This window comes from Heloderma suspectum, chromosome 1 (assembly GCF_057233095.1).
Source record: "Heloderma suspectum isolate Gila_16-S chromosome 1, 16-S_ref, whole genome shotgun sequence".
Classification (NCBI taxonomy): Eukaryota; Metazoa; Chordata; class Lepidosauria; order Squamata; family Helodermatidae; genus Heloderma; species Heloderma suspectum.
Window position 1 is genome coordinate 286,617,276 of NC_139458.1, and position 23,904 is coordinate 286,641,179.

Consider the following 23,904-nt stretch of genomic DNA (forward strand, 5'->3'; position numbering starts at 1 on the left):
TCCTACAGATATTCAGAAATATTAAGCGTGTTCTTCTAAAATCTAGTTTCAGTTTCCTCCTCATGGCAATAGGCTTACAGCAGCCTAGTTCCTGGCTCTCTGGCCCATATACCCATTCCTCCCTGTGGCTTGGACCCTAGAAGAAGCCTTCCCCCTGAGGCAGGGCTCTGGCTTTGGGCCTTTCTCCTTCCCTTCCCAAGCAGAGCTGAGAGGAAAATCAGCACATCAGTCTGCCAGCCACCCATTTTATTTTCAGTTCAGACCCCAATATTGGAAGCCATTAGTCCACATCCCAGGAGACCGGGGTGAGAGCAAGCCATCACCATATCCTTTTACAAAAGGCATCTCTCTCTGTAGTCATGAATAGGATTGTTATGGGGCATACAGCTCTGATCTGAGCACATGCCCCTGCCACCTGTCTATCCCTGAGCCTGCCCTTTCTCACCCTGGAATGGTGGCCTAACTGGAGGATAGGGGTGGTGGAGGCCACACATTCCCCTCCCTCCGGCCCTCCAGCAGAGAATGAAGTATGATAGCATGGAAGTCTACTGAACCAAGGGAAGAAACTATAAGCTAGATGTGAAGGGTTTAGGAACTGTACTGCGGTGCCTAAGTGTTCTTAGTTTCATTGCAAGGGAGGAGGATGGGGACAAAACCAGAATTAATTGAAGCTCCCTACCATTGGTTCTGATTCCGCTTACCATTGGCTGACCTGCCCTCTATCCTACCAGTCCAAATGGGCAGCAGCTGCCACTGGATATCAGGTGATATGAAAGGTCTGTCTGCAAAGTTTGATCCATAATGACTGTTTTACACATGCCAAATCATCTCCTGCTTGCAGACACTGATTGGTGAACAGACATATTTGAGCTTAGTCCCAGCTGAGCCATGAGTGGCACAAATACTGGTGAATATCAGTAAAAAATATGTTAGTCTTTAAAGTACTGCATTAGAATATATATGTATATTCTATGCTTCTGTTTTTGCAAGGACTGAATTATTGGCCCTTCTAATATGTCTGCATGTGTGAAGTATTTTGTGTAATACTTTGAACCTCTACAAGTTAAGACTCATACCTCAGTACAGATGCTCAGCTATTAATCCTATTGTTTGTGCACAATTCTATTAGTTTAACAATATGGTAACAATAAACTATATTTTTCAAGGACAGTTTGGGTGAACACCACAGGGTACCTGGAATGTACCAAAGAGGCCACAGCAGGAAATGTCATGGTATTTGACCCAGTGCAAATGCAGCTGTTTCTGTGATGGGTGTGTGACTCCTGACAAAGTTTTTGTTCTTTTTTTTTCCTTGGGTTTTTTTTTTGGGGGGGGGGAATCTGTTTCAAATTATTTTTAATATTGGAAGCCTGAAAGAATGATGGACAATGGATATTGGCATGAGTTCTCTTTGTGCATTGAAATGGAAAGTTACAGAAAAGCTTCCCAAACAGTTCTGACATGTTGGATTTCTCAACCTCCTATTCCATTTTGTGTGTGTATCCAAAAAGTCATGAGGAATATAAATACTGAATAGCAGCATCTCTTTTGGATGCAGAGGAATTATACCCCTTATGGCTAATTATTATATGAAAAGATAAGGCCAGTTTATTGAAATGGTTGGTTTATAGATGCAGGTTAGCACCGGGGGCGTCTAAATGCAAATGGAATGAGAAGCGCTTCCGGTATTATCCGGATTTTCATGAAATCACTTTTGGTCCATCCCAGACACATAAAGCACAAAATGCAGGGTAAACGCTACCTTAAAACCTGCTTTTCACAGGGCAAACTGCTCTTTAATCTGCCTTACTTTGTGGTTGGATGGGCGGAGTTCCACTAGTAGAAGTGAATGTCATCAACCCCATAGATGCTGCTTAGCCAATGAGAGAGGCTTGCTCCCCACCCCGCTCCATGCTCCACTGCTCAGGGAAGTTTAATGGAGGAGATGAGTAATGTTGGATAGTTTACCCTACATTTCTCCTCCTCACATCCACCCAGTGTGAACCAGCAATATTGAAGCCCAGGGACAGACTGACGGGCAGGCAGACAGGAGGTGCCTAGGTCCTGCACAGAGGAAAAGGGCTGGAATTGCCTCCCTCTGTTAGTGCTCTGGGGTCAGCAGTTGCTGCTGCCTCCTCCACTTCCTGGACCTGAACTATGTCTCCTCCTCCTCCCCATGCAGGAAAATCACACACACAGGACTATTCTGAAGGGGAGACATGAAAGAATCAGCAGTTGCTATCTGTGAATGGAAAAAGCAAACTGCTGTGTTACTCTGAAGGGGTGATCCAGCGCGATCCCATGATTAGGGAAGTTTGTTCCCAGCCCTGTCCATGCTCCCTTGCTGTACTGGCCACCCTTTCTCCTCCCCATCTGTGTATTCCTTCATTGTAGGTGTATCGCACCACTGCAAAGTTGTAGGTATATCGCAGTAATGCTGTGGCTGCAGGCTCCTGCTACTGGCTGCCCTTTCTCTTTTAGCTCTGTATATTCTTTATTGTATGCTACATATAAATGGGCTACTCCGCTGTTGTGAATGGGAAAAGGAGGCTACTTATTGTGAAAGCAGCCCTACTGCAAATGGGGGATGGGGGGGGAGGGGCGGACCCACCCCTTGACCTCATCACTTGCAGGTCACAGCCAGGTCACAGAGGAATGCCCAGGATTTAATGTGGGGCAGCAGAGCACACTGCTGTGGGACTGCTCCAGAGCCGCATTTGAGAAACACAATAGAGTAAAAGGACTTTCCAAAAATGCACATTTTCAAGATGGATGTTGCAGGATGGCGGCAGATTGGCAACAACGTCATCTGTCGCAAACGATCCCAATGCACTCTACCACCACATTAAATCGGCTGTGTAGATTGGCCCCTGGTGTTGCAGTTGCTGGATGGCGAAGAGGTGTATTTGAGCTGACTTCCAGTGAACCGAGGGGTATAATTTGAACCTTAAGACGTGACTCAGCAAATTACAGACTCAGCCATTAATCCTATTGTCTGTGCACAAATCTCTTAGAATCACAACATGGTAAGAACAAACAAAATATTTAGCAGGGACAGTTTGGGTGATCACCACAGGATAGTTGGAAAGTACCAAAGAATCCGCAGCAGGAAATTTCATGTTATCTGACCCAATGCAAATGCAGCTGTTTCTGAGATGCATCTTTGTTGACAAAGTCGTTACTCTTTTTTCGTCAGTTTGAATTTTTTTCCCCCTAGAAGTCTGAAAGTGTGATGGAAAGGGTAATTGGCATAAGTTCTTAGTGTATATTGGAACAGAAAGGTTAAAAAAATCCCGACCAGCCCAGACATATGCTGTGTCTATCTTATTCCAGTTCTCTTGTGTGTATTTAGAAAGTCAGCTATGTTTTAATTTAGATTCTGTTTTTATTTGTATTTTACTATTGTTAGCTGCCTTGAGTGCCATTTTTGGTGAAAAGGTAGGAAATAAATAAATAAATAAATAAATAAATAAATAAATGTTAGTATACTCCATAGTGAATATAAATATTAATTACTGATGTTTGCATTAAATTCAGAGAACTGATGCCCTTTATGGAGAAATCATGTATGAGAATATGTGGTCGACTCATTAAAATGGAAGAGCCAGATTATATACCAGGGATGTTGATCCACTGAGGAAACAAAATGCAATATTATAACCTGGCTTTTTATGTAGACTCAGAGTCTACATTTTTTATCATAACATACTTTTTAGTTTATAGGAACATATGCCTGGTTAGAGTACTCTGATGTGTTGCATGTGGGGCTGCTCTTGAAGACAATTCAAAATGTGGCTGCTAGCATTCTAACTAGGATGGCCCATTGGGAACATATTTTACCAATTTTGAAAGTGCTTCCCTGGCAACCTGTTCATTTCCAAAAACCAATTCAAGGTGCTATTTATGACTTTTGAAAGCCCTACATGACTTGGGATCTAAGTGCCTTAAGAAATGCTACTCCTTTTCAATCTACCTTGTTGTTATGGTATCCTTGCCATCAAGGCACTCTGGTAATTGAACTCCCTCCCCAAAGAAGCATGCCTGGCATCTACTCTGTTATTTTTAATTTACTAGATTAAAACATTTCTATTCTTCCAGGCAGTTCAACTTTTTGTTATTTACTTAAAGTGAAGGTAGATGTCTTGTCCAAAAGAAAATGTTCAAACTCCGTATCACCACAATACCTTTATACCTCTTGCCGGGAGCTGCCCCTTTCCAGCATGTAACACCTTTACTGAGGCAACAGCACTGACTGCCTGTTTGCTACCAGGCCAGGTTTAAGGTTTGTTATTGGTGTGTAAAGCCCAAACAACTTGGGACCTCGATATGTGAGAGATCACCTTCTCCCTTACCAGCCTGCCCAATCACTGAGGTCATCAATGAGGCACTCCTGGTGATCCATTTGGAGTCCACTCAGAGTAAAGATTTCAGTGTATTGGCTCCTTCTCTATGGAACTCCCTGTCTGTTGATGTCAGGCAGGCAGTGGCAATGTTTCGTTTTCAGTGCATGCTGAAGACATTTTTATTTAAACAAGCCTTCCCTGATTAACACCCACAGGGGTTGTCTTCATGAGTGATTTAGTGCGAAGTTAGAGCAGTTTGAGTTCCTTCGAGACAGATGATGTTGCCACAAATCTGCTGCCAACCAGCCACTTCCCTCTTGAAAAACTGCATTTTCTGAAACTACTTCTACTCTGACATTTTTTACTGAAAGTGACTCCCTGGAGGTTTTACCATGGTGTGCCATGTCCCCGCCCCCCTGCGCATTAAATTCTGGGTGTGTTTCTGTGACCTGGCAGTGACATGGTCAAAGGGGTGAGACTCCCCATTCCCTCTTGTTTCCCCAATGGAAGTAGTATTTCCCGTTAAGAATATCCCCAGGAGCACAACAGTGACCCCTCACATTAGCACAGTAGTGGGGACACACATTCACCTTAGGTAGCCTGCTTTTAATCTTAATATATTCTCCCTTCTGTGCATATTTACTCAGAAATAAGAAATAAATCTCGCTCCCCTGCAATGAAAGGGTTAAAGGCTAACTTTAGTAACACTTCCTTAAGCACTCTTTCGCTTCTCCATTGCGCTTTTAAATCACTATTGCGATGTTGTGGTTCTTTGGTGTTCTATAGTTTCTCTGATATAAAGTTGTTTCTCTGTTGTTATGTAAAGTCCCTTCTTTGCTTTATCGCAGTAACAATCTTTTGGGTTTACAATTCTCATTGCCAGCAGGGAGAAGGAGAAAGAGAGAAAGGGGCGGGGGGTGGAAAAGAGGCAAAAGTGAATACATGGGAGAAAATGGGGTGGGAGCAATAACTCTTGGCAGATTGCTGGAATGCAGCAAAATTTGGGGTGGGAGAAAGCTCTCACGGGGAGCCTTCAGATGCTGTACTGGAAAACTCGGGATTTTGGCTTCTTCAAGGAAATCTGCACACGTGAGGAAAATTGGTTGCTTTCCATTCATAATAATGTAGTAGCAGGGGGGAGCCTGGACAGAGGCAGGAAACAAGCCTCTGTCATTGGTTGAGCAGTTTGATGACGTTCAGTTCTACTCCCCCCACCCCACCTGGAAGTATGTTCCTTTCAAGTGCTGTGTGACCCCTGAAACTGGATTTCAAAGGTATGCTACAGTCAGCTCATCTTGCTTCATGTGTCCCTGATGGACCAAAGCCAATTCCATGAAAATCTGGGTAATACTCCACCCCTCTTCTCATGCCATTGTTGTGAAGATCCTCCCACAAGTTTTATTAGCATAATTTCAATTTAAAGATTTTAACTCTGTATTTTGATTCTTTTTTCTACATTTTTTGGTACACTGCTCAGGAATTTTATTGGATGTATAGCAGAAAATCTTGTAAATAAATTAGGCCAACTCAAAATTTACTAAATAGTGTGTAAGCTTTTGAGTTCTCCCGAACTTTTCATCGGGCAAGATAGTAAGAAAAGCAAAGGGGGGTGGCAGGAGAGGAAAAAAGTGGCTTATGTTCTACTTTCCATCTCCATGGCTTGAACATTGACCACTTTTGTCCCTCTCCCCCACTCCCCTTTTCACTTTGTTTACCATCTGTGGTGGTGGCCCCCCAAGTATGGAATGATATCCCCCATGAGGCCCACCTGGTGACAACATTGTTATCTTTTTGGAGCCACGTCAAGACCTTTCTCTTTTCTCAGGCATGATGAGTTAAACTAGGTCCTGGATTTGTCTTATGGTCATGGATGATTGCTTAAGATGTTTTAGATATATGTTTATGTATCTACTGTCCATTTGTGTTTTTATGTAAATGGTTGTATATTGTATTTTTGTATATTGTATTTTTAATGGTTTTTCATCTTTGTAAACTGCCCAGAGAGCTTTGGCTATGGGGTGGTATAGAAATGTAATAAATAATAATAAATAATAATCTTCCCTGATGAAGATTTCTGGAGAACTCAAAAGCTTGCGTGATATTTTGAGTTGGGCTAATAAAGATGATAATAAATAATCATAATACCTTTGAGTTGAGCAAATAAAGGTATTACGGTGATCATGAATTTTGGAGAATTTATTTTGAAGTTATTATATACTTGTTACAAATTGGTAGTTTTATTGTGGAGTTCATTTTGTCACTTTAATTGTTTTTAGTGTTTTTTTGTGTTTGCATGTTTGTTTTGTTGTATTTATAATTTTTAATTTGCACTGTAAACTTCCCTGAGATATATATTATGAAGGAAGGTACATACCTGTTCTAAATAAATAAAAACCTAATGCAACATAGAGTCATAAACCCTAATAAATATAATTCTACAACTGCCCAGTCACCTCAAAAACTAGAGTGGTAGCCAGCCATAGTAGTGACCCATTTAAATCATCCTTAGACTTGGATAAATCAGTCACATTAAGAGCATTTCATAAGCCTTTCTCATAAATGTTTCACAGCTGCAAGAATTTAGACAGGTATTACAATTATTATTATTAAAAGATTTATAAGCCACCTTTTAGGGAAAATTATTTCAAGGCGGCATAGGAAATTTCAACTACAAAACACAATAAAAGAATAATAAAATCAACATTAACAATTAAACCAGACAACATCACTACACAGCAGCACTCAATACATTCCTGACTCAGTTATACATAGGCCAAAGTAATTAAATAAGCCTTTAGGGTCCACTTGAAAGTAATGAATGGGGCCTGGTGGACATTAATAGGAACAGAGTTCCAGAAATGGGGAACCTCTAGCAATAAGGCCCTACTTCTTGTGCCTGCTAGCCTAATTGCTTTGACAGGTGGGTACACGAGCAGAGCCTCTGATGTTGATCTCAAGAGTTCTGGCAGGTTGGTATGGGTGAAGGCAGTCCTTCAAGTAACCTGAACCCAAACCATTTCGGGCGTTTAAGACCAGTACCAGCACTTTAATTTGGACCCAGAAGCCCATTGACAACCACTGCAGCTGATAAAATAGAAATATCATATGATTCAAATGCCTACCACCTACCAGTATTCGAGTAGCCACATTTTGTGCCAGTTGAAGTTTCTGCACCATCTTTCAAGGCAGCTCCACACAGAACACGTTACATCCAAAATGTAACCTAGCCTGTAATTTAATAATAGAATAGCCTGAGTTTTAAATATTAAAGTCATCTTTGAAGTTGAATGCCTGTATTGGTCTGTCTAGATCTTACTGACAAAATCATAATATTGTGATAAATTTGATGTCACAATGAAATAAAAAATGAAAATAATAGACCACAAATAATGATAATAAAAATAATCCACACCACTAATGTTGGTCTTGCTGTAGGAGCTGCAGCAGCCTGACTTAAATACAGTCCTGAGAGGATGAGGAGTTCTCACTAGACTAGATGTTTCACAGTTGGCTCATCTCTCCTCCAGAGGACACTTGCAACAGTAAGCGCTGGGCTGTAGCGATGATGGGAAGTCCTCTTCCCCAGTCTCCCAGGTATTCCAACTGCTAGTGTTGAACTCCACTGGTTAGTAGCAGTAAAAGTCAGTTGGTCCATACAGTTACTACTTTGGAATGTATATGCACTTTACTTTTTACTTTAATAATACTTATTCATCTGAGCGTAGATCATGTTTCTTCTCTGAGGCCTGAATTTTTGCCCCATCTCTGGTGGGAGTGTAGTATTTTGAACCAACGAGAGGGAGTATATTTATTGTTTCAGATGAACATAGTGGAAAACATCTCAACTCATTGTGTTGACACTTAAATGTCAGTGATAAATGTGAGTATATTCACTTGGAAACAAGACATATTACACTTGATCCAGATATCCCTGTGGCACAGATGAAATAGTTTTTTTTCTGACTTTCCTAACCTAATAGGCCACCCACAACACATTGCAATAGGAATTTAAAAAAATAGACATGTTATATAGTGAGTGTGAATCTTCTGATTTCAAAGAGAGGAAGAACCACTAATGAATGCATGTAAACAAACCCATGCACACATGTAAATAGGTTTTCTGTACTGGACTCATTGGTTACAAAAGAGAATTCACCGGAACACGTCCGTAGGATCTCAGCCTCAGCTTATGTCAACTGCAACAATTCCACATTTGTCTAGTTTTACCCACGTATTACTTTAGCAGGCAAGTCCTTGTTAATTTTCATTCTTGTACCAAAAAAATGGATTTCGTTGGGGGAATTACACTTCTCTTAACTTATTTTAAAATGTAAATACAAATGAAGGGAATTCAAGTTACCTACAAACGTCAGATTAGTATGTCTTAAAGCTTTTGATACGAATTTGTGTGAAGATGAGGGCTTATCTAAGTATCATGTCAAATGCTGACTTCTTGGTTCTTTTAATACCATATGTTCCACAATTTACTGCAGCTTTAGATTGAACAGCTGGAGAAACAGATCTTCAGAGCTTACTATTTATAGTTGTCTTAAAACTTAGAAGAGAAAAATCATAGTTTTTCAATGTTAGGTAGATGTTTAGGAATCTTTATTGGCTCTTGCTTATCATTCATTTAGTACACTATATCCAGCAATTAAAATGATCATAAATCTGCTTTGCATATTATGTGGACAAAAATTATTTTTAAGAAGTGATCCTGTCTTATACAGACAGGTGGGTTGTTGAATATTTAGACTAGAAACTTAGTTCCCACCATAAGCATTTGCAGATCCATTGACTGTGGACATTCACAAGGCTTGAAGGGACAGAATTTGACTGTGAAGCTTGAGAGAGATCGTTTTCAGAAACTTTTATATTAAAGCTTGAGAGCTTAAATTGTTTATTTACAACATTTATATACTCCTCTACATCTAAACAGATTCCGGAATGGTGAACAATAAAAGATAAAAAGAATAAAAATACCGTATTAAAACATATAAAAAATAAAACAATATATTAGATGTTTTAAAAAACCCAGAATGCCAGTAAAAACTGTGGCTGGTCAATCAAGGAAGGGTTCTTGAAATAAAAATGTTTTCAGCAGGCGCTGAAAATGACAGAATATTTGTGCCTGCCTAACTCCAGAGGCAAAGAATTCCACAGAAAGGGAGCCACCATGCTGAAGACTCTACTCTGGGTGGATTCCAATCAGGCCATAGGTCAATGTAGAACCACCAGGAGCATGTCATCTGATGACCTCAGTGACCAGGCAGGTTGATAAGGGAGAAGGAGCTCTCTCAAGTATCCTGCTCCCAAGTTGTTTAGGGCTTTAAACAGTAGTATTAAAACCTTAAACCTAGCCTGATAGCGAATTGGCAGCCAGTGCAGTTCCCTCAGAAAAGGAATTACATGCTTAAAAGTGGCAGCTCCTGGCAACAGCTGAGCTGCTGCATTTTGCACTAGCTCCAGCTTCCAGAGCAGCCTTAAGGGCAGCCCCACATAGAGTGCATTGCAGTAACCCAGTCTTGAGGCTGCTAGCGCCCATGCCACTGTGGCCAAGCTATCCCTACCAAGGAGAGGGCACTCTGAGCCACCATGCCACTTGGACCTCCAGCAACAGTAATGGATCTAGGGGTACCCCTGAATACAAACCTGATCTTTCATAGAGAGTGCAATCCCTCCAAAACAGGCAATGAGCCTATCTCCCAGCCTCAGGAACCAGTCACCAAATGGGAGGAGTATGTATAATTTGGAAAAATAGCCACCCATTGCTTGCCATTTCATGTCTCCAGGGGGAATCTTCTTGACAACAGAATGAGAAACACATGGGAATATTATCCGGATTTTCATGGAATCGTCTTTGGTCTGTCAGGAGTACACAAAGCAAGAAAAGCTGAGTGCGCCATACCTTGAAAATCCACTATTCATGGCTCACTCAGCACTTGAAAGGCGCATACTTCCAGGTTGTGTGGGAGGAGTAGAACTTAATGTCACCAACCCGGCAGGGGCTGCTCAACCAATGAGAGGCTTGTTTCCCATCCCTGTCCAGGCTCTCCCCTGCTACTAAATTATTATGAATAGAGAGTAACTAATTCACAATTCTAAGGCTAGAAACAGTGCTAAAAAGGCAGGCTAGATAAGCCCCATTCCAGCAAACAGGGAGTTCTAGCTCCAGTCCCCCTTTCTCCTTCTCTGGCCACTTCTCCCTGCTTGCAATGACAGGCTTCTCTGCTCCCATGATCCTGAGACCACAATAGATTGCTACTGCAATAAAACCCTTATGCGCATTTGTTTAATGCCAAAGGGATGGGGGGGAAATGTTCACTTTTATATGAAGAAGCCAAAATCCCCAATTATCCAGTGCAACGTCTGAAGGCTCCCTATGAGAGCACCCTAATTTTAGCCCCTTCCAACAAACTGTCACAGAATTATAGCTTCCAAGCCCCTTTCTCCTTCTCTGGCTACTTCTCCCTGCTCACAGTGACAGGCTTCTCCGCTCCCATGATCCCAACACTGCGGTAGATCGCTACTGTGATAAAGCTCTTATGCGCATAAGGGCTTATGTCCTTAAGCCTTTACTGCAGGCATCATGGAGAAGCGAAGTTACGCAACATCAGAGAAGCAACTTCACACAACATCAGAGACACAACTTAACACAACATCACAGGTTTCTTCAGCAAGTAGATTAATCTCTCAGTTGCTCAGGTCTTTATTACCATGGTTGTAATTCCAGCACCTGGCAGGTGCTTTCCCTAGCATATTTCGTGCATGCATTCTGGGCAAACATCCTCTGAATTATAAGAATTGTAGGAGACATGAAGATATAGATAATCCCACTCCATTGAAATGAATGAGTAAGCCATTGCAAGCAAGATATATGTGTGTGCAAATCAAACACTTGCACCTAGAACAGATAACTGGATGAGATTAAAACTTTAATACCATCTAAAGCAAAGTGTTGCGCAAAGCATTAATTCAAATGAAAATTATTCTAAGTTTGCACCCCTGTGCACAGTTATTTGAAATACAGTGGGACTTGCTTCCAAATAAATATAATAATAAATACATTTAGGGTTGCACAGGGATGGTTTTTATAGCCAATTATCATTGGATTTTTCTTTTCTTTCAGTGTTATCTTTTGGCTCCAGAAAAATAGCATATTTAAACTAACAGAGTTTGGTTCCTGAATATGATAGATCGTTACACCCATGTAAATTTCAAAACAAGGATATTTGCACATGCTTCCTTGCTATTATGTTTTCAGGTGCATCTGTTCAAAAAGTTAGATTGCAGGGCTTGATAGCTACTTCTGTCATCTATTGATTGTTGGGAAGAGTATGTGAACACTGTTACTGAGACAAAGAGCAATGACCCCTAAAAACATCTAACTTGTTACCCCTAAAGAATATGAAAGAAAGAAAGAAAGAAAGAAAGAAAGAAAGAAAGAAAGAAAGAAAGAGAGATTGAGGCCAAACATTGTACTCCACCAGACCACATACTGCAGGAATTATGATTGCAGTTCAGCTACTTAACTTTTTTTAATGGATTTTTTCCTGCCACTTAAAATGAAAGTGTAGATTTGGAAGAACATTTAAGCAAAATTATTCTTGGTTTTTTGCTCCATACAAAGTGACTGTTTTCTCTTAGTTTAATCAATACTAGCGATGCTGCTGTTAAAGTCGGGCTAAAAAGCCTTACCATGGGTTGCTCTTCTGACAGTTACGTCTCCCATTCATCCTCTCTCTGTTGTTCATTACCCTTCTGTCCTTTTAGGCCAGCCTTCCCCAGTCTGGTGTCTTCCAGATATGTTGTTGTTGTTCAGTCGTTCAGTCGTGTCCGACTCTTCGTGACCCCATGGACCATAGCACGCCAGGCCTTCCTGTCCTGCGCTCTCTCCCGGAGCGTGCTCAAGTTCATATTCATTGCATCCGTGATGCTATCTAGCCATCTCATCCTCTGCCGTCCCCTTCTCCTTTTGCCTTCAGTCTTTCCCAGCATCAGGGTCTTTTCCAGGGAGTTTTCTCTTCGCATTAGGTGGCCAAAATATTGGAGCTTCAGCTTCATTATCTGTCCTTCCAATGAGCACTCAGGGCTGATTTCCTTTAGGATGGACTGATTTGACCTCCTTGCAGTCCAGGGGACTCGTAAGAGTCTTCTCCAGCACCACAGTTCGAAAGCATCAATTCTTCGGCGCTCAGCCTTCCTTATAGTCCAGCTCTCACACCCATACATTACTACTGGGAAAACCATAGCTTTGATTAGACGGACCTTTGTCGGCAAGGTGATGTCTCTGCTTCTTACTATGCTGTCTAGGTTGGCCATAGCTTTCCTCCCAAGGAGCAAGCGTCTTTTAATTTCATGGCTACAGTCACCGTCTGCGGTGATCTTGGAGCCCAAGAAAGTAAAATCTGTCACTGCTTCCATTTCTTCCCCTTCTATATGCCAGGAAGTGATAGGGCCAGATGACATGATCTTAGTTTTTTTAATGTTGAGTTTCAAACCAGCTTTTGCACTCTCCTCTTTCACCCTCAACAAGAGGCTCTTGAGATCCTCTTCGCTTTCTGCCATTAGGGTGGTATCGTCTGCATATCGGAGGTTGTTGATAATTCTCCCGGCAATCTTAATTCCGACCTCTGATTCATCCAACCCGGCATTTCTCATGATGTACTCTGCATATAAGTTAAATAAGCAGGGTGACAATATGCAGCCTTGTCGTACTCCTTTCCCAATTTTGAACCAATCGGTTGTTCCATGTCTGGTTCTTACTGTTGCTTCTTGACCCTCGTACAGGTTTCTCAGGAGACAGGTAAGGTGGTCTGGTACTCCCATCACTTTAAGAATTTGCCACAGTTTGTTGTGATCCACACAATCAAAGGCTTTAGCGTAGTCAATGAAGCAGAAATAGACGTTTTTCTGGAATTCTCTTGCTTTCTCCATGATGCAGCGAATGTTGGCGATTTGATCTCTAGTTCCTCTGCCTCTTCGAAACCCAGCTTGTACTTCCGGTAGTTCTCGGTTCGCATACTGCTGAAGCCTAGCTTGTAGGATTTTGAGCATCACCTTGCTGGCATGTGAAATGAGCGCAATGGTGCGGTAGTTTGAACACTCTTTGGCGTTGCCCTTCTTTGGAATTGGAATGTAAACTGACCTTTTCCAGTCTTGTGGCCACTGTTGAGTGTTCCAGATTTGTTGGCATATTGAATGCAGCACTTTAACAGCATCATCTTTTAGGATTTTAAATAGCTCGGCTGGAATACTGTCATCTCCGCTAGCTTTGTTGTTACTAATGCTTCCTAAGGCCCACTTGACTTCACTCTCTAGGATGTCCGGCTCAAGTTCAGTGACCGCATTATCATGGCTATCAGGGACATTCAGATCTTTCCTGTATAGTTCTTCTGTGTATTCTTGCCACCTCTTCTTAATCTCCTCTGCTTCTGTTAGGTCCCTGCCTTCTTTGTCCTTTATCATGCCCGTCTTTGCACAAAACGTTCCCTTGAGATCTCCAATTTTCTTGAAGAGATCTCTAGTCTTTCCCATTCTGTTGTTTTCCTCGATTTCTTTGCATTGTTCATTTAAGAAGGCCTTCTTGTCTCTCCTTGCTATTCTCTGGAACTCTGCATTCAGTTGGGTATATCTTCCCCTTTCTCCTTTGCTTTTCGCTTCCCTTCTTTCGTGAGCTACTTGTAAAGCCTCATCAGACAGCCACTTGGCTTTCTTGCATTTCTTTTTCTTTGGGACGGATTTCGTTGCTGCCTCCTGAACAATGTTACGGACCTCCGTCCATAGTTCCTCAGGCACTCTGTCTATCAGGTCTAATCCCTGAAATCTATTCCTCACCTCCACTGTATATTCATCAGGGATATGATTTAGGTCATACCTGAAAGGTTTAGTGGCTTTCCCTACGTTCTTCAATTTAAGCCGAAATTTTGCAAGAAGCAGCTCATGATCTGAGCCACAGTCAGCTCCAGGTCTTGTTTTTACTGACTGTATGGAGCTTCTCCATCTTTGGCTGCAAAGGACATAATCAATCTGATTTCGATATTGACCATCAGGTGACGTCCATGTGTAGAGTCGCCTCTTGTGCTGTTGGAAAAGAGTGTTTGCTATGATCAGCGTGTTCTCTTGGCAAAACTCTATTAGCTTTTGCCCTGCTTCATTTTGTACACCAAGGCCATGCCTGCCTGTTATCCCGGTGATTTCTTGACTTCCTACTTTAGCATTCCAATCCCCTATGATGAAGAGGACATCTTTTTTTGGTGTTAGTTCTAGAAGGTGTTGTAGGTCTTCATAGAACCGATCAACCTCAGCTTCTTCGGCCTCAGTGGTTGGGGCATAGACTTGAATTACTGTGATGTTGAATGGTTTGCCTTGGATTCGTACTGAGATCATTCTATCATTTTTAAGATTGTACCCCAGTACTGCTTTTCCCACCCTTTTGTTGACTATGAATGCTACTCCATTTCTTCTAAGGGATTCTTGCCCACAATAGTAGATATGATGGTCACCTGAATTAAATTCGCCCATGCCTGTCCATTTGAGTTCGCTGATTCCCAAGATGTCGATGTTCAATCTTGCCATCTCATGTTTGACCACCTCCAGCTTACCTTGATTCATTGATCTGACATTCCAGGCTCCTAAACAATATTGTTCTTTACAGCATCGGATTTTCTTTTCACCGCCAGACACATCCACAGCTGAGTGTCCTTTCGGGTTTGGCCCAGCCGCTTCACTCTTTCTGGCGCTACTTGGAAATACCCTCTGCTCTTCCCCAGTAGCATATTGGACACCTTCCGACCTGAGGGGCTCATCTTCCGGCGTCATCTCTTTTAGCCTTGTGATACGTTCCATGGGGTTTTCTTGGCAAGAATACTGGAGTGGGTTGCCATTTCCTTCTCCAGTGGACCACATTTTGTCAGAACTCTCTGCCATGACCTGTCCGTCTTGGGTGGCCCTGCACGGCATAGCTTATGGCTTCACTGAGTTACGCAAGCCCCTTCGCCACAACAAGGCAGTGATCCATGAAGGGGTCTTCCAGATATCCTGGACTACAACTCCCATCATCCCCAGCCAACATAGCCAATGGTCGGGAATGCTGGGAGTTTTAGTCCCAACACATCTGGAGGGCACTAGGTTGGGGAAGGCTGTTTTAGGCCATAAGGTCCACACTTTCTGCCCGATTTGGACCCCGTAGGGCTCAACATTACTGGAAAAGATAAGCAATGTGTTGCAATAATTTGTGGGAATTTCATGGAAAAGATGCTGAATGTGTGGTGCAAAATAGATGGTGCAAAATGTGTATAACACTTATAATATTAATTTCAAATATTCCAGAAAATATACTCAGGGCAGTTCACTGTAGTTGCAAGAACATGAAATCTCAAGCAGGAAGGTCTTCCTGTGGGCAACCTTGCACTGATTGTTCTTCCAGTTCTAACATATATCCAATGAGAAAAAGTTCTCTAACACTCAACTGAGAAGGACTGAAGATATATCTAATGAGAATGACTTCAAATAGGATGCTGTGATTTTCAAATGGAGAAATGAAAACATTTTCTGTTAGAAAATATATACTAAAACATTAGCTAAAATGTAAAGTGTAAACAGTTATATACATTTCAAGTATATTATTTTCCTGGATACTTTATCCTCACTGAAAAAGCTTTGAAATCTGTTTTGTTAAACAGTTGGACATGTTAATTTTGTTTTCATTAGCTTTGTATATAACATTTTCTTTAATGCTGCAAGGAAATATTATCCCTTGAAAATCATGTTGTCATTATTCTTACATTATTCTGAAATGTCCATGGATTTGACTCTCCAGCTACTTTTACATGGACTGAAATGGTACACACATAATTGCAGAAATGTACTGTGAATCTTGCGGCTGGTGGAAAAGGAGGGGGCAAGTGATGTCTTGCCTTAGCAGTTATACCCCAATAGTGCATTGTCTGATCATTGCAGTTTCTTATAACACGCTAAATGGAGGAACATTTGGTTGGTTTATAGTATATCATTAAAAGACCAGGCTTTGGGGCTGTAGGAGCTTTTTCAATGCTCCCAAAAATTATTTCAATACATTGTGGATCATTTTGAAACCTCCTGAAACCCAGGTTGGGCAGAGACTGTGAAATGGATAGCCCCAAACTCTTACACAGAGCAGGTACAAAATTCAGTTATAGAGTTGTTCTTTTAAATATGCCCTACCAAAAAAATTGCAGGAAATTTTGTGGCAAATGTTTAAACCAAGGTCTGGGATGGGTGGTGGTGGTGGAGGGAAAGTTATTTCCTACAAAAAATGCAGAGATTCTATAGTCCCCAGAGTGTTCCCATGAAATGAAACAATAATGAGCTTTACCTCATGGCCTCTTTGGCTCTACCTTCCTTCCCCTCTCTCTATTGTTCTTGGGCACCACACACACCTGCTGAAATCCAGATATAAGCTCCTTTGAACAGAGACCTCTAAATTAGTATATGGCATTTTATAAGTAATAACAAATGAATGGTTTCACCAATAAAGTATTCTTGGAGCATCTCTGCCCATATACAGTACATACATGGCAAAAATCATATCATTCTCTTCAAAGCCAATAAAAGAATTAACCAGCACAATGTTCTTTCAAATGTTTGCTGTGTCTGTGATGAATGATGCTTGTTTTTCTGCACTCTTTAATTAGAGTGTTTCTACATTTGCCAAAGAAAATGTTGGAATGCAGACAAAAACTGAAATTATAGGAACAGGGCTTGATGTAATAGCCTATTTGTAAAGGAAACACAACTTGTTTGGTATTTTATTGAAACAGGAAGTTCAGCAATCCGTTCGCAGCAGTAACAAAAAATTCTCAGGTGCTAGTTGAGTCATATGTTGTTGAACGTAATCGCATTCTTTCTCATTTGCTTTTAAAGTTTAGTTTAGTGTCTTTTCTTTTTTTATAGGAAGGAAATTATGCACTGTTTTAAGTTTCAAGCATGGATTTATAAATCTGCCTTCTGAGAGCAGCCAGTTGAAATAATTCAAAACTGTAAGCACTACACTGTTAGAATTTCTGGTAGACCTTTGTGTTTTAAAATATATCTGGATTCTGCAGGTTCTAGAATTTTCTGAAAATTTGCAGAGGGTGCAGGGATGGCTTTAAACCAGAGCTCGAATCTAGTGTTCTCAACCCGTTGTCAAAATGAATGATGGTTAGCATTAGCTTTGGTGCCTTTGCATCCAGGCAACCTCTGAAACATAGTCCTTTCTTGCCAGGACTTTAGATATTGAAGGACCTGTTCTCATCAGTCATATGCCACTTAATGTGCATTTAACAAGAACATCTTTATTTAGAGAAGTGTCTGAACCGCTTCAGCTTTAAGCTTTAAATCTGAAACCTGAAGGAAGATGAGCTTACTATGTTCAGTCTGAAACATATTGAACAACGCTGCTAAGACCTAACGCATGGAAGTGGCATACAGTCTTTTAAAAAAAAGTTATTTGTAGATTCCCAAGAGGATTGTGTTTCCTTCCCATCACTTACTCTAGCAATTGAAGCAGAAATGAAGCTTGAAAAAAAATTGTTTGGCACACTTTGAAATACTGTCGGGCGTCTTAATGGCATCTCAGCTAAAATTAAAGAATAAAGAATGTACTCTGCCTGTGCTTTTAATAATTGTAGTTTGTTTTAGATAGAACAGAAGGTCTAGTATAATGCATATTTTTGGTTAATAAAACAAAGAGTGACTCTTAATGTAGTATTCCGTTTATGATGAACTAACAACATTGTTTGGGAAAGAAATCTTTAGGGAGCATTTTTGCCAGGCTTTTGCTTTCAACAATCTCCCTGATAACTGTTATTACTGGAATAAAAGCTCTCTCAATGCATCCGAGTAATAAACATACAAATGTTGCCTGGTATAGCAAAGGCGAAGACAACACTATACCCTAACCCAGAATAGAAGTTACTTTCAGAAATGGATGCAAAGGCCAAGGTCCAAAGAACTGTGAAACTAGTTTTATAAACACAGAGGGGTTTTAGACCCCACCCCCAAACAGGAGCAATAAGCTACTAATGAAACGAGAGAGGGACCATAGTTGAATGGTAGTGCACATACCTTGCATGCAGAAGGTCCAGGGTTCCATTCCTGGCATCTTCTAGTGCACGGCTGTGGATCAGATAGGAGATGACTTGAAAGACCTAAGACCCCAGAGAGCTGTTAGCAGTCGGAGTAGACAGTACTAGCCTAGATGAACAAAGAGTATGACAGGTTTCTATGTTCCAAGGCAGGGGTCTTGAACCTCCTTCAGCTCAAGGACTGGATTCAATTTCGAAGAAGCTCTTGGGGGCTACATTCCAGTGGTGGGTGGGGCCAAAGGCAAAAGGGGTGGGGCCAAAGTACCAGCATATTGTAGCTTCAAGCGCATACTGCTAACTTAGTCTCTGGAGAAGCATCTCAACCTTTTAGAATGGGGGAAATTGCGCAAAAGCCAGGAAACCACCAATTATTTGGGGGAAAGGGGGTGGGGCCATCTGGGAATTTGGATCTTTGACATTGCAAAGGAAAGTGCCTTGGACTCTTCTTGGCTCAAGAAGCTGGGATGCAGCTCTCCCTAGAGCCAACTCCCCAACTCAAGGGAAATCTGCCACAACCCCTCGCTTTATTCCAGTGAGCACTTCCAAGCTCAGGCAAGTGGGTGGTTGTGGCTGACCTCAGAGCTGGTTTGACAGATCCAAGTCTAGTGAGACTCACCACAGCTTCCTGCTTGAGCGGGTAATTCTGTTTCCTGGCCTGAGGCAAGGGACTACAGCAGCTGTCCACAGAGCCACCTCCATGGATCCAAGAATTGTGGGTAGGAGGTGAAGAAGAAGGATGAAATGATGGAACATTTGTTCCCCTTCTTCTCCCCCTCTACATTTCCCCTCATAGACTCCTACCTATGTTGAATATAATACCCGAACACTAGTCCCAGAATCAGTCATCATTGATCATAGTCATTTAGTGGTTCTGAATGGTAGGTATATTCTTGTCAGTTGACTATACCATTTCATTGCCCTGTGCCATTATTTCACATGCCTATTCTTTCTCTAATGAATGTTATATTTATGGTATTGTGCCATAACTAATGCCACCCTGTGCTATAACTAATGCTGCAGATTATGATTTTTCATTTTTCACAAGTCATTAGGCTCAATCTTTGACATATCTCAGCCAGGGCAGTAACTCAAATAATTTGCCATACAGTATGTCAGTGAGGAATATGTAGTCATTTAATGCAGAATGAGAGCCATAACAATTCTTAAGTCACTGGACATGTGACAATCAGTTGGGTATCAAATTTGAATGATTAGGAGTTTGAATTCATTAATTTACTCTTAAAAAAACACTTCTTGAGGGGAAAAAGTTAACAAGAACAGGATTTGAGTTTTTAATGTGATATACATGGTTGGGGTGTTGTTTTTTAATCTTAAAACTGTTATATCTTATATATGTTTTGACTGTGGATACAACTAATTCTTTCTGGTACAAATTTTGTTTGCTGTATGGGAAAAGTGATTCAGACATCTTCAAGTATGAATTTTAATATCTGCCAGGCAGTAGATTCATCTGCCAAACATTTTCACAGAGTATTCCCACTGGAACGTTGTATTTCAGACAATTATTGAAATTAACTTTTCTTATCAGTGTGTGAGAGAAGAAAGGCTTATCTGCACAGTGTAAAATCATATTTCAGTCACGTCACCTGCATTCTAGTTTCTTCTTCTTCACCCTCCTTCTTGGACATGGAACATACTTGAATAGTACAAAAGAGGGAGAGAAGATGGCTAAAGCGGAAATATACTTACGGTACAATCCTGTACATGACTACTCAGGAATACGTCCGCTTGAGTTCAGCTAAGTGTTTATAGGATTGCTACTTCAATATAGCCCATCAGTCACCCTGCAACTGGGAATGGACAAACAGTGGAAGTACGATACCACTCATTTTTCTCCCTTAATTTGTGAAAACAGCCCATAAAGAGGGGTGAGTAATCTCTTTGGCTCAAGGCCAGAAATGGCTCTGGGCAGGGACTTGGGGGGCCACATGCCAGCAGTGGATGTGGCCATATTGCAGAGTGGTTGGGCCTCACCGAAAGTGGGCGCAGCTGCTGGTGTCACCCAACGTGATTGTCCAGACCACGTTGTACACTCATGCACACACAGTCACATGCAGACAACACACACAGTCCCACAAGCACATGCTTATACAATCACCCTTCCTAAAAAATGCCCCCTCCCAATTAGGTTCTTTAAAATCCTCTGTTGGCACCAATTGAGGTTTTTAAAAGCCTAATTGCAGTGGGGGAGAGATGATTTTTGAGGGACAGGGGTCACAGCATTAGCCCTCCCCAGCAGCAACCCCCCTTCTGAAAATGCCCCCCCCACCACACACAATCAGACTTTAAATAGCCTCCCTTGGCACCATATATTTTATATATACTTACATTTGAACAATTTCTATACAAACTGAATATATGAAAAAAATATTCTCTTTCAGAAGATCTGATTGTATTTTGGAGCCAATTTGAAAGGGGTATGGGTAACTAACTCCTTGGGGCCTTCCATAATCCCAGTTTTAGGCATTCTAACAGTGCAACATATAAACATTTGAATGTATTGCACAGCTTGACAGCATGGTTTTGAATGTTTTAATTTTAGCATTTCCTGATTTTAGGTTTTTATTGTGAAACATATAAAATAGAAGCCATTTTTTCTCATTTGGTTTTCTTGTCAACTCAAGCACATTTCTAGTATAGTAGGAGCCACTGTGAAAACAGAATGGCTTTCCATTACAACCACAGCAAATAAAGGCTTTTAGGAACAATGTTGAACACGCAGGAATACAACTGATCCTTTAAATCATGTCTTCCAAAATGTGTAAAACAGCAGGATTACAATCAAGTTAAATTGTAGATACGTTCCTTCTAACAAACTTGGGCTCTTGCTGAGTTTTAACATAAACAGAGTTTGTCAGTTCTAATCAGCTTCAGATTGGAAACTAGAGCTCCAGGCTAGCAAAAGCGACAGGACAATTTTAGCACAAGTCTCTTGAAATCTGGTTTGATTATTAATTTTAGATAAAGTAATGCTAGATTAATGTCTCTTGCAGATTGTTTTTCTTCTTTTGGATTTTGCTGATTAGCCTAAATAGGCAGCACGGGAGATTAGCAGACGTCTCACGATGGAAGAGAAATGCTATTTTGAGTATTCCAAAGGTTTATACCATATTTATCATGAGGCGGTTCTAACATTTTAAAAAATCATGCAGAATACCCATGTTAACTTGAACGTTAAACTATTTAACGGAATCACTGTATGTTTTTATGATAAACATCTTGAAATGTACCATCACTCTTCTCAATTGCTTAACCACACCTGGGAATCAGGCTCATGTGTTTTCTCTGTCATCCTCTCTTTGGCATGAATTCCCAGTCTTAAACAGTTGTTTACTGTTACGTATGCACTGGCACTAACCATGGTTAATACTAACCATTATAATTTTATGTATGTATGTATGTATTTTTATCCCACCCTTCCTCCAAGTTGCTCAGCGCAACATACACAGTCCTCTCCCTCTTTCTCTATCCTCACAACAGCCCTACGATGTTGGTTAGGCTGAGGAAAAGAGAGTGAGCGACTGACACAACAGTAAACCGTTATTAGATGTGCCAAACATTTCAACTGCTCAGAATATGACGTCAATTGGTTTATGATGCAAATATGAAAAATGAGCCACTGGAGGTATGGTTGTTGGACATATTGCTTTTTTGTTCTGTAATGCATTTCTTTAGAGGTGTAGTAGTTTTGCCTGCATATAACTCATTGCATGGACATTGAATAATAATGCTATTACACATGGTAAAAAAGTTTAAATGTTCACTGGTTTGATCAAATGGATTTGTAAAATGCAGGCTCTTTTATGGTGTCTCTGCAGTACTGACAATTGCTGTGTGGAAAGTACCCTTATGAAAATGAGCCTGTTAATGATCAATCAGTGGGGTGCCTCTGGGGACATGTGTCACTCCAGATTAGCCAACCTTTGATATTCTTAGTTCCTTCATATGCAATGATTGGCTTGTCTTTACACCAGGCTTATCTGTTGCCAGATGTCAGTGTTGATGAATGATCTTTTTTAAGGTTGTGGCGATATCATCAAAAGTGAGACTAGAAATGTCTCTGTCTCTGCCTTCATTTTGGTCTTTTAACAAATTGTTCCTGTCTTTAGCCAGAACTTTATCCTTCACTGATACGATTATGTCCTCTGGATAACCTCTGACTCTGAAAGCTGTTGTGCTCATTATAAATCAGGAGTGGGCAATCTTTTTCCTTCTGAGGTTATCTGTCAGGGGCCACATGCAAACAGTGGCCAGGGACAGAGCCACCCCACACTCTCCCATCTCTTTCTCTCTTAAGGGCAGTACTCACACACACACACACACACACACACACACACACACACCATTTTGAGAGAGAGAGAGAGAGAGAGAGAGAGAGTTGTGTCATGATGATCAAGAAGAGACAAAGTGTGGGGTGGTGATGGTCGTAAGTTAAGGTTATCATCACCCCAGACACACTTTTTCACACATGTACTTCCATCCAACACACACCATAAAAGGTATGTCTTTTGAAAGTGTGGATCCAGCTGGAACTGCAGTTTGAAATTGCTCTGCTGCCCCTGCCCAGGCTGGTAGGGGGCTGTTCCCTCCCTGCCTAGGCAGGAGAACCTTTTCAAAGCCAGATCCATACTTTCAAAACACTTTACATCACTCTTATCTTGCTCTCAGGGAACACCTTTCAGAAGCTTTGTAGCTTCCGCCTCTTGTTGGAAATGACACAGGATTGAAACACTGGAGCTGCCAGAGATGCTGCGGGCCTCAGAAAATGCAGCTATGGACCATGGGTTCCCCTCCATCTTAGTTATAGAAGACTAGAGAATGACCTTTGCAACACACCTTTATATGGAGGCATACCACTTTCGCATATCTTGTTAATTCTAACTGAATTATTGTTTAAAAAATAATGTTCAGAATCGTTCTTACTATACCTCCCTCACCGTCACATTTTAAAATAAACTATTTTCTGTGATTGTCAATACTACAGTATTGACCAGACTCCTCTGCCTGTTTTTCTGTCTCTTTAGAGATTAAATATACATGGCAGTTGGTATCTTGGCACTGTTCTCACATTTCTATTGGTATTTGTCAACAATTTAGCTTTAGCTCTTCAAGAAATGTCAGTCATATGTGTCCTAATGAGAGAGGTCGGTATTAGGAGGCAACGAAAAGGAAAAAAAGACTTCTTCTATACTGAGATGTTAATTGATATGCCCAGGATAGATATTATGTCAGTGTTTGTACATGTTTTATTCATATATGGAATGGCAGGATGAAGCTATTAAGATGTATAATTCACTGAGTGATACAGATTTTCCTGCCCTAGAAATATAATATGTTACTGAAGTCCCAGTTTATATCATATTTATAGCCGTTTTATTTGCTGAGTGGAAACTGAATGTGAATATGCCCTCAAGACTGTTGATTAAAACAAA

General features: G+C 41.0%; 2 protein-coding genes across 25 annotated transcripts in view; one reads left to right on the forward strand and one right to left on the reverse strand.

The window, feature by feature from the left end:
- The window catches only part of MCPH1 (microcephalin 1), a 156,223-nt gene that overhangs the window by 126,519 nt on the left and 5,800 nt on the right, over positions 1-23,904 (forward strand). Inside the window, exon 13 of one of the 5 annotated variants that reach the window (XR_014786585.1) lies at positions 21,953-22,097. The exons of the other annotated variants lie outside the window; for them this stretch is intronic. The gene's annotated coding sequence lies outside the window, so the exon portion shown is untranslated. The remainder of the gene's footprint in view (positions 1-21,952; positions 22,098-23,904) is intronic. 5 annotated transcript variants of the gene reach the window in all.
- Positions 1-23,904, reverse strand: part of ANGPT2 (angiopoietin 2) — a 139,824-nt gene that overhangs the window by 90,024 nt on the left and 25,896 nt on the right. For 7 of the 20 annotated variants that reach the window (XM_084826790.1, XM_084826788.1, XM_084826787.1 and 4 more), the window contains 2 exons: positions 18,432-20,262; positions 3,093-7,571 (listed from right to left, as the gene is read on the reverse strand). Coding sequence is in view for 9 of the 20 variants with exons in the window: in XM_084826799.1 (XP_084682925.1) it covers positions 7,473-7,520 (48 nt within the window). In the remaining 11 variants the exon portion in view is untranslated. Of the gene's footprint in view, positions 1-3,092; positions 7,572-9,995; positions 10,209-16,698; positions 20,263-23,904 lie in introns of all 20 variants that reach the window. The other 13 variants (XM_084826793.1, XM_084826800.1, XM_084826780.1 and 10 more) reach the window with 9 other exon arrangements.